The sequence below is a fragment of the Neolamprologus brichardi genome, chromosome 23, assembly GCF_056152115.1.
Source record: "Neolamprologus brichardi isolate AB-2024 chromosome 23, ASM5615211v1, whole genome shotgun sequence".
NCBI classification, from domain to species: domain Eukaryota; kingdom Metazoa; phylum Chordata; class Actinopteri; order Cichliformes; family Cichlidae; genus Neolamprologus; species Neolamprologus brichardi.
Window position 1 is genome coordinate 42627365 of NC_142125.1, and position 16775 is coordinate 42644139.

Consider the following 16775-nt stretch of genomic DNA (forward strand, 5'->3'; position numbering starts at 1 on the left):
AGGAAGAACTGATGTCATTAATACAGTCATACAGTGAAATAACTTAATAACAAACAAAAACTGCAACAATGTATTTTTTCAAAAGCACCTAAAAATATCAGCCATGTGTGTAAATTCTCTGTTGGGTTGGAGCAGAAGTAGCACTGATCACATCCTCAAACACATCCTCCTTATCTCTCTGTCAGGTAGATGCTGCATCGTTTTAAATCCAGTTTTCTGCTCAATGCCAATAGGACACAACCCAGGCAGAGGTGTGTGTGTGTGTGTGGGGGGGGGTTGTGTTAATGTGCATGCACAGTTATCATTGTGTAGGAAGCCTGGTCTTTCTCTGTGATATTTTTGGCAAGTTGCTCTGAGAGATAAATATTCATGACATTCTCCAAACACCAGGATCTGATGGGACCATGTTTTATGTTATTTTGGGGAAGTGCTAACACAGAAACCTGTTTACATTAGAGAACTGTGTCGGCATTTGTCCTGCTCACACCGCCTGTGATAATGCTGCATAGACCTATGATACAATTTTCTAACAATTTGAAATCTACACAAAGCAAAACCAGAGTACAGATCTTGATTGTAGGTCACGGACTGCGTTCTTACAATCAGATACACATTTCACAGCAGCATGTGGTGCAAGAGATCTGATTGAAAAGGGGCACTCAAAAGGTAACAAGTTGTGTGTTTGTCCATTTCTCCCAGTGGAACACAAAAAAACACCAGTAATGTGACTTCATCACTGCCTTAGAACAGAAGACAGTAAACTTAATCTGCAAAATTTGTAAATGACTACAAACATGATTCCTCTGCCATTATGCTTATGAATGCATTCATTATACGACACATCCACAGCAGCAAAAACAAAAACATGTGTGACTGATCTGAGCTTCATTAACCCTTTAAGACCTACCATAGAACCAAGTCCGCCAGAGCTTATATTATATGTTTACATGCTGTGGAGCCATTTTTGGGAGCATTTCAAGTTGCTATACATCAATACAACCATTATAGCCCAAATTTTAATAATATATCTGCATTAAGTGCATAGTAATTACATAAATTGCAAAAAAGTGCAATAAACTACAATAAAATTGAAAATCGTTTTTGTTTTTTTAACATATATTTCTAGTTAGAGAAATTTAAGAGGCTTATCCCTCAAAACTGTAAATACAAAAAAGTTGCACAAAATAGTTTCCCACCACAGGAAATTTATTTTGAATGTCTTCATAGTTTTATTTTTGAAATACACCAATTTTTATATACTGCAGGAAAAACAAAAATAAATATTATGATGCAAATTTGCAAAAAAAGCAGCATATGCATCAAAATAAACTATTTCCAGCAGTGCAATATGAGTCCTAAGCATCCCAGAAACCACACAGAAAGTCATAAAGTCAAAGATAACTTTTAAAAACACCAGTATAGGCTCATGAGGCCCTGATGGTAAAAAACTACATTTCTGCAAAAATGACGTCACTTCCGGTTTCGGGCAGGTAATGGAGGACATGCAAAAGTTCGCACTGACGTCTATTCCAACTAGGCAGTGTTATGAACAGCTGATCGGATCAGCAAAGCGTGTTTCTGGAATATTATGTTTTTGTTGCTGCAAGTGCTTTTTATGCAGTTTTTGCAAAGCTATATGTGGAAGGAAACTGTGACCGAGGACAAGCTGATGGCACAAGATGTAAGTACAACTCCTCCGGTTTCATATGCAAAAAACATTATTGTGCTAGCTCACGTGGTTGCAGAGCTACCGGGATTTAAAAATAGTTACGCTAAACAGAGCGTGCTGCTCCGACCGGCTTTAAAGGGTTAAGTTAATTAAAGACCAACAGGCAGCTGATCAAAACTGAATTGGTAACTGCCATTTCAAACAGGCTAAATGAGTGTTGATATGAGTATTTATGTATAAGTCATACTCATGAAACAGGATATCACCATAATATCATCATACTGGGTAATATCCAGTCCAATCCAGTGGAGCGCTGTATCGCAGTGGTTTAAGCTAATAGTCATCAGTCATGACCCTTAACCTCACTGTAGACACAAACCTGTGCAAAGCCAGATCACACGGTAATTGGATATTAGGATAAAGGTAAAAACTACTATTATTAAGTAATACTTACAGTCGAGGAAACACCACTTTGGAGACAATCTCTGTGAGCAAAGATTCTTCGGCTTGGCCGCCTCCTCCTGAATGACAAACAGACACAAACAGGTCGGTGGACGAGAGAGTAAACAGAAGCTCAGCTGAAGCAAGGACAAGATCGTTGCAAATAGTCTCCTCCAAACTTACTGCATGATGAATATCTGTTTCAGGCCACATATAAAGCCATGAAAATATAACACGATTACCAGACATCACAACAATGTTGGGGTTTGGTTTTAAAATGAATAAATAGAGTAATTTTTACACATTCTCCTACTGTTGAATCTGGAGAAACACCTGCGAGACCTAAAGAGCTGCTTCACATTTAAAGTAGATTAAAGTAGATTACTGACCCTCATCAGGTCTGACTGTTAGCTAATTAGATTTAATAAAGACCAACACAATATACATGAACAGAAACATGTACCAACAAAACACTCAAGGACTATCACACCTGACCATCAACACATCATTCAATTCAGTTTTATTTACACAGAAACAAATCACAACAAAAGTCGCCTCAAGGCGCTTCATAGATACAGAGAAAAACCCAACAATCATATGACCCCCTATGAGCAGCACTTTGGTGACAGTGGGAAGGAAAAACTCCCTTTTAACAGGAAGAAACCTCCAGCAGAACCAGGCTCAGGGAGGGGCGGGGCCATCTGCTGTGATTGGTTGGTGAGAGAAGGAAGACAGGATAAAGACATGCTGTGGAAGAGAGACAGAGATTAATAACAGATATGATTCAGTGCAGAGAGGTCTGTTAATACATAGTGAGTGAAGCAGAAACTCCCAGTGCATCATGGGAATCCCCCGGCAGCCTACACCTGTTGCAGCATAACTAAGGGAGGATTCAGGGTCACCTGGTCCAGCCCTAACTATATGCTTTAGCAAAAAGGAAAGTTTGAAGCCTAATCTTGAAAGTAGAGATAGTGTCTGTCTCCTGAATCCAAACTGGAAGCTGGTTCCACAGAAGAGGGGCCTGAAAACTGAAGGCTCTGCCTCCCATTCTACTTTTAAATACTCTAGGAACAACAAGTAGGCCTGCAGAGCGGGAGCGAAGTGCTCTAATAGGGTGATATGGTACTACAAGGTCATTAAGATAAGATGGATGATGCCATCGCACATTAGGGCCGAGTCCCATGGATGGAAGTAACTTGAAGAAATGACTTTTCACTTCACATCCAGCTTTAGTTGTGAGGCGTCTTTGCACCAGCAGGTTGTCTTTTTAATGAGCCTTTACTTTAACGTACGATAAAATTACAAAATTCTCTACAAAGCAAAACAATTTAGTTTTAGTCATAAAAACAGATTTCAGTTTGCAAACAACAGAAGTCGCATCAGGATGAAGCAGAGTTAATCGCTGTTCCCTGTGAGTGGGTGCGATGTAGGCCCTGGATGTGTCCTGTACACGTCCACTCACATTAGTCATAATGTCAAAAACTTGTGACAAGAAGAAAGTTGCACTTCTTTATATAGCCTCATTACTGCAACTTTTTGTATGTTGATATGGCGCAGCCTTTTTTACATCCAGTCTCCAATTAGCTTAGAATGCAGCAGCAGGACTTTTCAACTAGATCAAAAAACAGACAGCACATTACTGAGACTCCTGCCTCCCTGCTCCGTTTCCCTGTTAGCTGTAGACTGAAGTTTGAACGCTTGTTCTCTGTTTACAGAGAAGTAAATGGTCTGAGCTGGTATCTGTGAACTCCTGCCCCCGTACAACACAGTCGGACACCTAAGATCTCAGACCAAAGCCTGCGTCTGTCCCACAGATACACAGGATTACGAGTGAAACAGCAGAATCAATCATTATTTTTCACTCGTATCTTTCGGACTAAAAACACACCATCAGTTCTGACTTTGCCTGACTTCTCAAACTAACGACTCAACAGGAAATCCTTTGCTGTGTTTTCAATCCACACCTTTGAAAGTATTTGAGGGATATTTTCATTTATGACAAATGAACATAATCTAATTATAATCTGTGCAGAATTTTATTATAGAGCTAGTGACCTCCCATCAGTATTTAATTGGAAAGTTGTCAAAATATAGATATTTATTGGTGCTGTGGTCAATGCAACATCGAGCTTGGGCGATTATGCAAGTGCTGGAATTTGATTGGCCAATGTTGCAGTGCAGGAGCTTCCTCGATTGGCTTGATTAATTGCAATTCTGTGGAAGTGTGAACATGATTAGCTGGTAGAAGATAAAAGCAGCAGAAGTTAATCAGACAGGAATTCAACATTTCTGTTTATTTACTGCTGCCTGCTACAACATGGATTATACCAAGAGATGTGCAGTGTCTGTTTTTCTACTCTATATTATTAATTACACCTGCATATTTAGGCTAACTGAGTGACCACCTGTAGGTTTACAGATGTACTGCTTATAAGGTCGGGGAAACCTGCAGTCATGATGAGGGACGAAACATTTCTCTCACAACGCTGCGTCCAGATCAGGGTTTTAATAGTTTTGCAATTTTCATTAGTTTTTATTTTTATTTAGTTTTGACTTCAGATTTTCAATTTTATATCAGTTTTAATTAGTTTTTACCAATTGTTTGCTAGTTTAGTTTAGTTTTTATTTTTTTGAAAATCCTTAGTTTCAGTTTAGTTTTGATTAGTTTCAGTTATAGTTTTAGTTGTGTTTGCAATAATTAAGTGTAACAAAATCCCAGTTTCATCATATCAGTCATTCTGCTCATCCTTGGGTGTGTTGCTATTCCAGCTACCATACTGCACCCTGGACAGGTCGCCTGTCTGTCGCAGGGCTAACACGCAGAGACAGACAACTCACATTCCCACCTATGGGTTCTTTAAATAAATAAATAAAGGCAGATGAACAACCATTGATACCAGGCAACTATAAAATGTATATCTTGGCCCCAATGAGACTATTAACTCTCGCAGCACCGGGTGTTCGTAATTTTGGTTCAAGTGAATTGATAAACTTTTTGAAGGTAATTAACTCACACAGTTGTGTAGATATCCCCGTCCTGTTGTCTCGGGATGCATCACGCTGCCTTGCCTGGGGTTAGCTTCTGTTTCTGGGGATGAGGGTTGAGTGTGCTCCCTTACCTTCTCAAGCTAAGCTAGGTTAGCCTTCTTGTGTGAGCTTTTCAAGTGCACTTTAAGGTTTGTGGGATTTTTTTCCCTTTAGAAATGTCCCTCATAATTTGTCTGTTTCCACTACAAGACACTTGCTTTATCCAAAACACAGTCATATTCAAAGTAATCCCAAATTGGACTCTGGCTCCCGACTTTTCCTGACATGATTCTGCGCGTGGACGGAGCAGCGACACAGACGACTCGACTAACGTGCTGCCACCTGCTGGCATAATGAGACACAGCAAGAAAAAAATCTGGAAACTAAACTTCATTTTCACCCTTGACTCTTGTATGACACGCACACATCAATGAAAACTAAACACATTTTTGCTATAAATTCAGTTAATTTTAGTTAGTTTTCCTTTTTTTCTTTTTCTTTTTATTTCCGTTAACGAAAATGTTTTTTCACTTCTAGTTTTCGTTATTTCGTTAGTTTTCGTTAACGATAATAACCTTGGTCCAGATGAACACAATCAACTTCCTGGGATTTCCTAACCTGCAGGATCACTTGTTGCACTTGTTGCATGCTCAGTTTGTTTATAAATGTATTTAAAGTACTTCTAAATGTCTGATTCCAGGTTCCTACGTGCAACAAGAAGATATGAGAGGTGAGGTGGACGCGAGCTTCAAGGCCATTATGTTGTCCCCCTGTAACATTTCCAAAGTTGTTTGAAGTATAAGGAATCCTACATTCAGCAAATAAAACTGTTGTTACTTTAGGGTTTTTTGAATATCACTCAATAAACTCAGTTTGTTTGTTTGTTGTTTATGTTTCAAGCTTTAATGTGTTTGAGAGCATTTCTCTGATTTGAATGGTTTGATAAAGAGTACAACTATGGGAGTGTGAGCGCCAGATTTCAGCCCCTAACTTTGAAAAATGTATTTTTAAATCCCAAACATGGTCAAACTATTGATTCTTTAAGTGTAGCTGAAGCTTGACTTTTGAAATCCCATCTTCCTGAGGTCATATTTGGCCTAAAACTATCTGCCTGACATTGGTTAAAAAGTTCTCTGGCTCCACTGAAAATTGTACTTTGAAAATATTTGTATGTGCACATTACAAAGAGCTCAAATCTATAAAGAAATGTATCATCATCCTATATGTTTTTCAGGGAGATCAGAGAGGGTCCTGATATGGAGTGGCCCAGCTGAATGCAGACTATGACCTGCGTGGCTCCTAGTAAATGAAACCATTTCATGATTTGCCAGGTAACCCATTTGAGTTCAGCTGCAGAAATGAAACATCACCTTCCAGTAGAAGTGGCAGGAAGAGGACAGCTAAAGAAAGTTGTGTTTTTCTCCTCTCAAACGGTAACAGAAAGGCTCGCTGGAGTAAACACTTCTCCTCTCCGCTGTTTGTCTTTACTTGCCTAATCCTGCTGTCATGTTCAGCACCAGTCTGAAGCTGAGGAAAACGCCCGCAGGCTTTGAAAGAAAACCTACAAACGCTTCTACAAAGTTTGACTCATTTGAGTGACTGCGTCTTCTTTACTTTCTCCGTCTTCACTGTCCTACTTAACCCTTATTCTGCAGCGAGTTCAAAGAAAGCAGACAAAGAATGAGCGAAGTGCCGACAACACTGTAGGAGAAGATACCGGAGTGAATAATAAGCAGACTTTGCTCAAGTGAAATGCCGGTTTTAATTGTCACTGCTTCAAGATGCATCGTCTCTCATTTTCTCCTGAGATGAGACAGGATCAGCCAATCGCTGCAAACGATGTAACACATGGCAGCAGCTTTACCGGCACACAGCAACAATAAACTTACTGTAAAACAGTCATTTTCTAGTCAAATTAGAGGACGGATTTTAAGAGGATGCCAAGAAAGGTTCACTGAGATACACAGAGAGACGCGACTGCAACCAGAACAGCTCAATATGTTTTCATTTTGTGGATACTGAATGAATGCAGAGGGCATTGCTAATATATATTTGTTTTTAGCTGTGGTATCAGCTGTAGCAGCAACAGCCTAACCAAGGTGATGCTTCTCCAACAATATGTTCCAGCTCGTCCTCGGTGGATCCTGACTCCCACAGCTCAGACTGGATATATAACCCCTTCAACGTGTACTAGGTGTACTCAGCAGGTGCACTGAGAGCCTGCAAAAACTCCACTTAAAGAGCAGATTGGATGGACTGGCAGAAGCCAAGCCCTGTTTTACAGCTGTTACGTAGGCGTATGCATATTATAGAGCTCTGCTTTGCAAAGAAAAAGATTCAAAACACTGAATATCCTGCAACACACAAAAAGTTTACTCGGTAGGTGGTTGTAGAAGCTGTTTTTTCTCCCGCTCCATCACAAACTGCACCAGTGAGCATCAACAGTCACCAGAGAGCAGGAGATCAAACTGCGAAACAGGCGTTCATTATCCTGGTTGCTATGCAACACAAAGTCTGACAGCAACTCCCAAATCCTCTCCTATTAATGATCTCGCCTATAAAATTAGGATGTTGTTGTTAAAAATAACATTTACAGTTAGTGCTGCTCATTGCAGCTAATGAGGAAGATGAAGAGGATACGTGGTGTTCAGGCTCAGGTCATCCACAGTTTGTCTAAATACAGCATTCACTAGATTTACACTCAAGTAATGGACTTGATCTGCTTTTCAGCAGAGCACAGAAAACTGTTTTTCTTTATCGAGTGAATGAACTCTGCACGCTCTGCCTGAAAACTCACCTTTGATCAACAACTGCACGGCTTCTAAATGGTGAATGATGCCGTTTATAGTGAGTAGGAAATGACTTCTTCTTCTTCGCTTCATAAATTTTGGACTTTAAACTCAGAGTCAGACTCATTTACCAAAGCACTAATTATTGTGATGCAGTCTGTTAACATAAACCACAGGAAAAGAGAAGCCGCACGCTTATGAACAACTCAGATTGCACTGGCTAGCGTTCAATAAAAGCACAGCAGCTACATCCATACAACACACATATCAGGGTGACAGAACATGACAGTGTGGCAGCTCATCAGCAAACTCCCCTCGGCTAGCACGAGCACAGGAAGAGCAGAGAGGGAGGAAGAACAGAGGATCCTTGATACAGACTCGCTGGAGCGCTGAGCAGGTGAGCTCGCCGAGTCCTGAGACTTGTCGTTAAGCTTTGTGATTCAGACGAACCTGTTACAGTCGCTTTTGAAATGCAGCAAGTTACGGTCATTAAAAATGTGTTGAAATGCTCGTGCATCTTCAAAAATGCTGAAAAAAGTTCACATTGTTCTTAATTTAATCTAAAAAGTTTCATATATTCTACATATTTATTACAAGCATAGTCAAAACAATCAATTACTCGTTTTTAATGAAGGCTGGCTCCATCGCTCTGGATGACAGATGTGGTCAGAGGTTCACTCATGGTGGGCATGGATGTCGTGGTGATGTCAGGCTGTCTTTGAACTTTTTCCAGCCTGGTATGATTGTACAGCATCTTTAACGACTTTAAAAACAATAATTGGGTGCACAAGTTTAAATTTTTATTTTGCATTTTCTCTAATAGGCACAAGGTGAACAGTACTTATACAGTACAGGCTCACATATACAACTCAAATACACCACTGCTAATATTTGGTTAAATATTCACCCCAACCAATCACAGCAGATGGCCCCGCCCCTCCCTGAGCCTGGTTCTGCTGGAGGTTTCTTCCTGTTAAAAGGGAGTTTTTCCTTCCCACTGTCGCCAAAGTGCTGCTCATAGGGGGTCATATGACTCTTTATGTATTATTGTAGGGTCGACCTTAAAATATAAAGCGCTTTGAGGCGACTTGTTTGGCGCTGTATAAATAAAATTGAATTGAATTGAATTGAATTGAAACGTCCCTTTAACTACACTTTCGGTGGCCATCAACAAGCTTCGGGCATAATTAACGTTGGATATTTGGGAATTCTTTGGAAGAGTTGACAGGGTTAATTTAACCAAGTTTCCTGGAACAAACAGTTTTGAGATCAGTGCTTTGGGACCATTGTCCCAGAAACTTAATGTTAGCCTACTTTAGTCCAAAATGGCAGTTTCACAATGTGAAACTAGCTTCACTGTGTAGAGTCACACTGGTGTTAAAAGTTCATTACTGGTTCAGGCGTTGCTGATGCACACCCTAACCATTTCCCTCTGATTTCAAGGTGACGATACGGATCTTCTTCCAGACTTCCAGGCAAAACTGTGACACATCTGAATGTAACATGTGTACATGTGTTTGAAATGATGAATTTAGAAATGTCTCCAAGAAACATTCCCAGCTTGTGTAAATCTACACTTGCCACCCCTTGACAAGGAGAATTACCAAAATGTTCTCGTCCATGAGGTGTATTCAAACTTCTGACTACAACTAGAGTTTTTGTGTGGATTTCTTAAGTAACAGGTAAAGTTGGCCCTGAAACTTGTTCAAACTAGTCTAACTTCAGTTTCATTGATTACCTGAGAGGCCCATTGGAAACCTAGTTCAGAGAGATTCACTCTTGGAACCTGAGCAATTACCTGAGGTGGCTTTGCTTTGTCCTTCTGGAGCTTCGGGTAGTTTAAAGGTTTTCTAAAGCACAAGTAACTAGAATTAGCTGTGCGGATTTAATGGTTTTAATCTTTGCTCAACAAGCCTAAATATCTCAATACAGCTATAAATAACCTCTCAAATCAGAACTGTACTGTGTAATTGTTTGATTGATTGAGTCAGAAGAACAAAATCATGGACTTGAAGAGACCGTGAGCAGGCAGTGCAGTTTAGTAACGAATGACTGAAAAACATCTACCATTACTTGGTAACTGAGTATTCATGTTAACTTTTTTAATAATTTGGGGATTATATGACAAACCCAACAAACTCAACAATTAACTTTGCTGCACACAAACGACACCACAGATACCACACGGAAATACACAAGTAATCAGAATACTTCAAGGTCACCAACACATGAAGGAACTCAAACCGAGTCAGCACAGCATGCATCATGCAGTCTCACTGAGACACATGGGGAAAATCTCCTATTGGAGTTTTTATCTTAAACGATATCAGAATCAAAGATTACATCGTGTCAGCTCACGGTGCGTTTTAGTTCCCCTTCTCTCAGATTCTGCTTGTTTTTAAAGTACCTTTATTCATGTAGGTGCAGCCAGAGTATAAACAGATGTGTGGTAATCCATTCTCTTCTCTGATGGTGTTAGGGGTTACATGGAGAATAAAGTGTAGTGAAGAGGCTCATCAAGAGGAAAGACGTGTCTGGATGGTATGAATAGAAACAGCGCTCAGCAATTTGCAGCCATGCTGACGTAAACTGTCATTTGAGGAGCGACTGGAAAGTTAATGTTGCCTTGTTTTGTTTCGCTAAACAGCCATCTTTATAAAAGCCACCATCCCTGAATCTGTTGCTGGCAACAATACTGCTCAGAAAGCAGCGGTGGATGACAGAAAAGCTAACAAGAATTAGTTCTGCAGAGCGTTATTAGCGCTTGTCACCGAGCTTAGAAGCGTCTGTGAGGCACCGGAAGAGACCTGGTTGTGTTGACATCACACGAGTCGGGGAATATACAGTCTGGGATATAATCTGGGAGCTAACGGCTGCACTCTGAAACAAGACTGCTGCAGTTTCTTGAAAAGGGGGATTTTCGCTGGATGTCCCAATTGAGTCAATCTTATTTAAGTAGAACTGGAGTGATAAGGCCACCGCTGACTATGACAACAACATAACACAGATAGCTCTGCCAGAGTTGTTAAATGCTGCATTAGGTCTGAATGAAGATCACCGATCGTGGCTAAAAGAGACGTTTGGTAGACGGGAGGCCAGATCGTTCTAGTTTTATGTTTTGCTTGAGAGAACGGCCTCTGGAAGTCAGAGAGCTACATACAGACTAGGGCTGCACGATTAATCGTTAGAAAATCGCGATCTCGATTCATACTTATGTGCGATCTCATTTCCAAATGACAACGATTTAAAAAAAAGAAAAAAGACGACGATTGTACCGCATTTTGATCCGGTACGTAATCTGCATGAAAACAAGCGCTCACTCTTCCTGCTCAACAAATGATGAGGGCGGAGCCTTATACCACGTGATACAGAAGCTGGCTGCTAAAATTAGCAGGAAAAACAGCGGAGAGCACGTCAGGGATGACGAGAAAGTGACAGGAGAAAATCCGTCCCGGTCGACCACCCAAACATCAATAACGGGAACCTTATACAGCGCTTCCCTATACCCGTCGAACTCCCGCAGGCACAAAGAAATTACGGAGGCTATTACTTATCACCTGACCAAAGATATGGCTCCATCAACACTGTGCAAAACGAGGGATTCAGGAAAATGATCAACACGCTAGACAAACGCTACACAGTGCCGTCCCGCAACTATTTTTCTATTGTTGCACTACCTGCTCTATACACGCAGTGTCGAGCAACGGTGGAGACGCAATTTCAAGCAGTACAACATTTTGCGGCACCGACAAAATGTGAGACATTTGTTGTTTTTATGTTCAGTCTCAACTGTTACGAAGTTGATGTGCAGTTAACCCTTTAAGACCTACCATAGAACCAAGTCCGTCAGAGCTTATATTATATGTTTACATGCTGTGGAGCCATTTTTGGGAGCATTTCAAGTTGCTATACATCAATACAACCATTACAGCCTAAATTTTAATAATATGTCTGCATTAAGTGCATAGTAATTACATAAATTGCATAAAAGTGCAATAAACTACAAAAAAATGTAAAATCGTTTTTGTTTTTTTAACATATATTTCTAGTTAGAGAAATTTAAGAGGCTTATCCCTCAAAACTGTAAATACAAAAAAGTTGCACAAAATAGTTTCCCACCACAGGAAATTTATTTTGAGTGTCTTCATAGTTTTATTTTTGAAATACACCAATTTTTATACACTGCAGGAAAAGCGAAAATAAATATTATCATGCAAATTTGCAAAAAAGCAGCATATACATCAAAATAAACTATTTCCAGCAGTGCAATATGAGTCCTAAGCATCACAGAAACCACACAGAAAGTCATAAAGTCAAAGATAACTTTTAAAAACACCAGTATAGGCTCATGAGGCCCGGACGGTAAAAAACTACATTTCCGCGAAAATGACGTCACTTCCGGTTTCGGGCAGGTCATGGCGAACATGCATACTTCGCGCTGACGTCTAATCCAATGTAGGAAGTGTTACAAACAGCTGATCGGATCAGCAAAGCGTGTTTCTGGAATATTATGTTTTTGTTGCTGCAAGTGCTTTTTATGCAGTTTTTGCAAAGCTATATGTGGAAGGAAACTGTGACCGAGGACAAGCTGATGGCATAAGATGTAAGTACAACTCCTCCAGTTTCATATGCAAAAAACATTATTGTGCTAGCTCACGTGGTTGCAGAGCTACTGGGATTTAAAAATAGTTACGCAAAACAGAGCGTGCTGCTCTGACCGGTTTTAAAGGGTTAATAAGTGCAATAAATATTTATACTGGAAAAGAAAATCGTGAGAGAATCGTGATCTCAATTCTAAGCAAATATATCGTGATTCTCATTTTATGCAAAATCGTGCAGCCCTAATACTGACAGCTAAGCCTGTTAAGCACAGATGGAACTAGGTTGGTTTCAAGGCTGGTGGTTGATCTGCTAAAACTGGAACACCTGTGTAAGACTCACACACACGACACCTAAAATGCTGATAAGAATCTGCAGTCATGGTTTGCAAGACCTCATTTTTACCACAGTAACACCTGACTTGATGCTGACTCTTTAAAAATCCATTTCATCTACTGTGCTCATCCAACATCTGTAAACTGTAAAAGTGTCACATCTGACTTTTTAAAGCAAGGAAACAATATCTAACATCTCAGACTGGCTTTCCGACTGCGTTAGCTGTGTGACAGTTGTTTGTTTGTTTATTTGAATCATTAAGCCTATCGTTAACAAGATGGATTCAGGATGTAGTAAACAGATCCCAGAGTTTGGCAGACTAAAAGCTGGTCAGACAGGAAATCTGTAAGGTCACTGGCTTCATTTCTTTGGTAGCATAACTCCTTTGCTCTTTCACACACACAGTACAGCAGGTTTCCATAGAAACTGTGTGCACATTACGCAACCATAATGGACACTGCTCACGCTCATGTGATATTTAGCATCTGACACAAAGAGGAAGGTCTAAAGCCGATTTTTCCATCCTGGCCAAACTGGAAACTGAGCTGGAAACAGTGGTGAGAAGAACATCATGAAAGAAGATGCAGCACATAATGAAACTTTCTGCACAGAAAACCTCTCAGCAATTTCCAGGAGAGTTTGTACTTAAACATGTATGTGTGTATGTTTCAATGCTGGCTTCCTTCATCATGTAAACTCATGTGTTCATCTCCTTGTATTGATTGATTGATTATACTAATATATCACTCATCTCACAAATATTCTCCAGTTAATTAGTTTCAATCTAAAGTTGTGCTTCTCATTTACAAAATGAAATCTTGAAAGCAAAAAAATAGAGCAGCTGACTTTAATAGAACGTATTGAGCTCATCTTCTGTTATAGATGGGAGCGTTATAATACAACACTCGCTTTAATAACTGTGTCCACGTGCATTCAAATAAACAGCAAGAATGAGCAGCAAATATCGATCAGACTTTATGTGGAAGAGAAACTAAGTCCACGTGAAATGTCTGAAGCTCATTGTTAAGACACCACGTGGAAGTGGCTGTGTCACTGAGCCCATACTGTCTTCTTGTTCTCATATCTGTGTGCTGAGTCTGGGTGATGGAGTAAATATCCCATCAGGGACGGAGGACGACTGATGCCTTCAGCAACCCTGCTGTCAGACCGCTGCTCTAGCTCTGAAACTAAAAATGAATGTTGTTGTATTAACTGATATTTCCTAAGGTCAGCCTTTGATAGAAATGTTTCTACTGAAGGCTGAACCCACACTCGTTCACATTTTTTCATTCTACAGTTTTACCACAGTTGTCTAGTGTAGAGCAAAACCTACATGTGGTATAAACAGAAGTTTCAAGATTTTTTATTTTGAGATAACAAAATTCATCAGCTAGAATGATGCGATTTGCTTATTTGTCTAACCTTCCATCTTATTCTAACACGTTTACCTTTTACCAAGTCAGCCTGCAGTGTGAGAGCGAAGTGCTCTGATAGGGTGATATGATGCTACAAGGTCATTAAGATAAGATGGGGCCTGATTATTTAAGACCTTGTATGTGAGGAGCAGGATTTTGAATTCTGGATTTAACAGGAAGCCAAAACAGGAGAAATATGCTCTCTCTTTCTAGTCCCTGTCAGGACTCTTGCTGCAGCATTTTGGATTAGCTGAAGGCTTTTCAGGGAGTTTTTAGGACTTCCTGATAATAATGAATTACAGTCGTCTAGCCTGGAAGTAATAAATGCATGAACTAGTTTTTCAGCGTCACTCTGAGACAGGATATTTCTAATTTTAGAGATGTTGCGCAAATGGAAGAACGCAGTCTTACATATTTGTTTAATATGTGCGTTGAAGGACATATCCTGGTCAAAAATGACTCCAAGGTTCCTCACAGTGTTACTGGAGGCCAAGGTAATGCCATCCAGAGTAAGAATCTGGTTAGATACCATATTTCTAAGCTTTTCAGCGCCGAGTACAATGACCTCAGTTTTATCTGAGTTAAGAAGCAGAAAGTTAGTGGCCATCCAAGTCTTTATGTCTTTAAGACATTGCTGCAGTTTAACTAATTGGTGTGTGTTATCTGGCTTCATGGACAGATAGAGCTGGGTGTCATCTGCATAGCAGTGAAAATGTATGCTATGTCTTCTAATGATGCTGCCTAAGGGAAGCATGTATAATGTAAACAGAATTGGTCCTAGCACTGAACCCTGTGGAACTCCATAATTAACCTCAGTGTGTGAAGAGGACTCTCCATTTACATGCACAAATTGGAGTCTATTAGATAGATATGATACAAACCACTGCAGTGCAATACCTGTAATACCTACAGCATGTTCTAATCGCTCTAATAGGATATTATGGTCGACAGTATCGAATGCTGCACTAAGGTCAAGAAGGACAAGCACAGAGATGAGTCCACTGTCAGAGGCCATAAGAAGATCATTTGTAACCTTCACTAAAGCTGTTTCTGTGCTGTGATGAGCTCTGAAACCTGACTGAAACTCTTCAAATAAACCATTCCTCTGCAGATGATCTGTTAGCTGTTTGACAACTACTCTTTCAAGGATGTTTGATATGAAAGGAAGGTTGGAGATTGGCCTATAATTAGCTAAGACTGCTGGGTCTAGAGATGGCTTTTTGAGTAAAGGTTTAACTGCAGCCAGCTTGAAGGCCTGTGGTACATAGCCGATTATTAGAGATAGGTTGATCATATATAAGATCGAAGAATTAATTAATGGCAGGACTTCTTTGAGCAGTTTTGTAGGAATGGGGTCTAAAAGACGTTGAGGATTATTCTGGATGCTTCTATCAGTAGTATCAATAACCCAACTATGGTATTCTAGTTTTCCTATAAAGTTAAATAAAACTGCACTCAAAGATAACAGAACAACAACAGAACAAGTCAGTAATATTTTGGCCAATAGTCACACTTTTACTGCAGATCTCTTTGTAGACACACTCACTCTGGATGCTCTCATATTCAGGCTATGCACACCATAGAAATCAATATTACCAAGATGAACCTTTCAGGGGGATTCTTAACCAACCAAAGCGTTCAAGCTAATAAAAAAATAATCAGTTTCATTAACAACAAAAGGAAAAACTAAATTTTTAAATGTTCTTGATTACTGTGAACATTCGGCTTTCATTGCTACAGAAACGAGTCTGTTTTCCGATTAAAACTAGAATACAAAAGTGTTGAGCAAGCTTTTATTTCCCATGTGTCTCTGAGCCAAACAAGTGTAGAACATAAAGCCCGACATTTCACTACCAACCTGCAGTCCCACAGGTATAGGATGAAGAGAGCAGAAGTCCTAAAGGTAGAGATAAGAGCATGGGAATGTAGAAGGAAACGCACTGACGCACAGACATGGAGCTTAATTAGCTTTACTCCAACTTTTAAAAAGAGTTTTCGTTCTTCTTCACGATTTTGTGTCACTGCATTTTTCTCTTTAATAACACAGAACAATGACCCTTTCATCTCAACATATCTCCTCTGCCACTCTTGTTCTCTCTTCTTCTTCTTACCTCTTGTAATCGCTGGATGTGTTCTCTGCAGGTCTCCAAGTCACTGTCACCAGGAACCACGATCAGTCCCAGAGGAATGGCTGCAGATACAGAGGAACAGGACAATTATCCACCAGCACTTTGATATCTACTTATACACTCTGCAGTCCTCAGGACCCTGACAGTCTAATTCTGCTCATGTAGCGCGCGACTCAGAGCTGGGATCGCACTTAAATGTTACCAAGTATACATGTGAGCTGCAGTACTGTGGTTCCTATGGGCCAAACTGGGAACTACAAACTGTAAGTAAACACCTTCATTCAGCACAAGCAGGAGCAGAAGACGTTTTCTTTCAAATGAGTCATTGAGTCCGTAAAATGACAACATATTGGACAACTGCACATCAGAT

General features: G+C 40.0%; 1 protein-coding gene across 2 annotated transcripts in view; it reads right to left on the reverse strand.

Moving 5' to 3' along the window:
• Window positions 1–16775, reverse strand: part of LOC102781593 (diacylglycerol kinase zeta-like) — an 83827-nt gene that overhangs the window by 26334 nt on the left and 40718 nt on the right. For both annotated transcript variants that reach the window (XM_087836480.1, XM_087836479.1), the window contains 3 exons: window positions 16388–16467; window positions 16135–16173; window positions 2124–2190 (listed from right to left, as the gene is read on the reverse strand). In XM_087836480.1, coding sequence (XP_087692606.1) covers window positions 2124–2190; window positions 16135–16173; window positions 16388–16467 — 186 coding nt within the window. The remainder of the gene's footprint in view (window positions 1–2123; window positions 2191–16134; window positions 16174–16387; window positions 16468–16775) is intronic.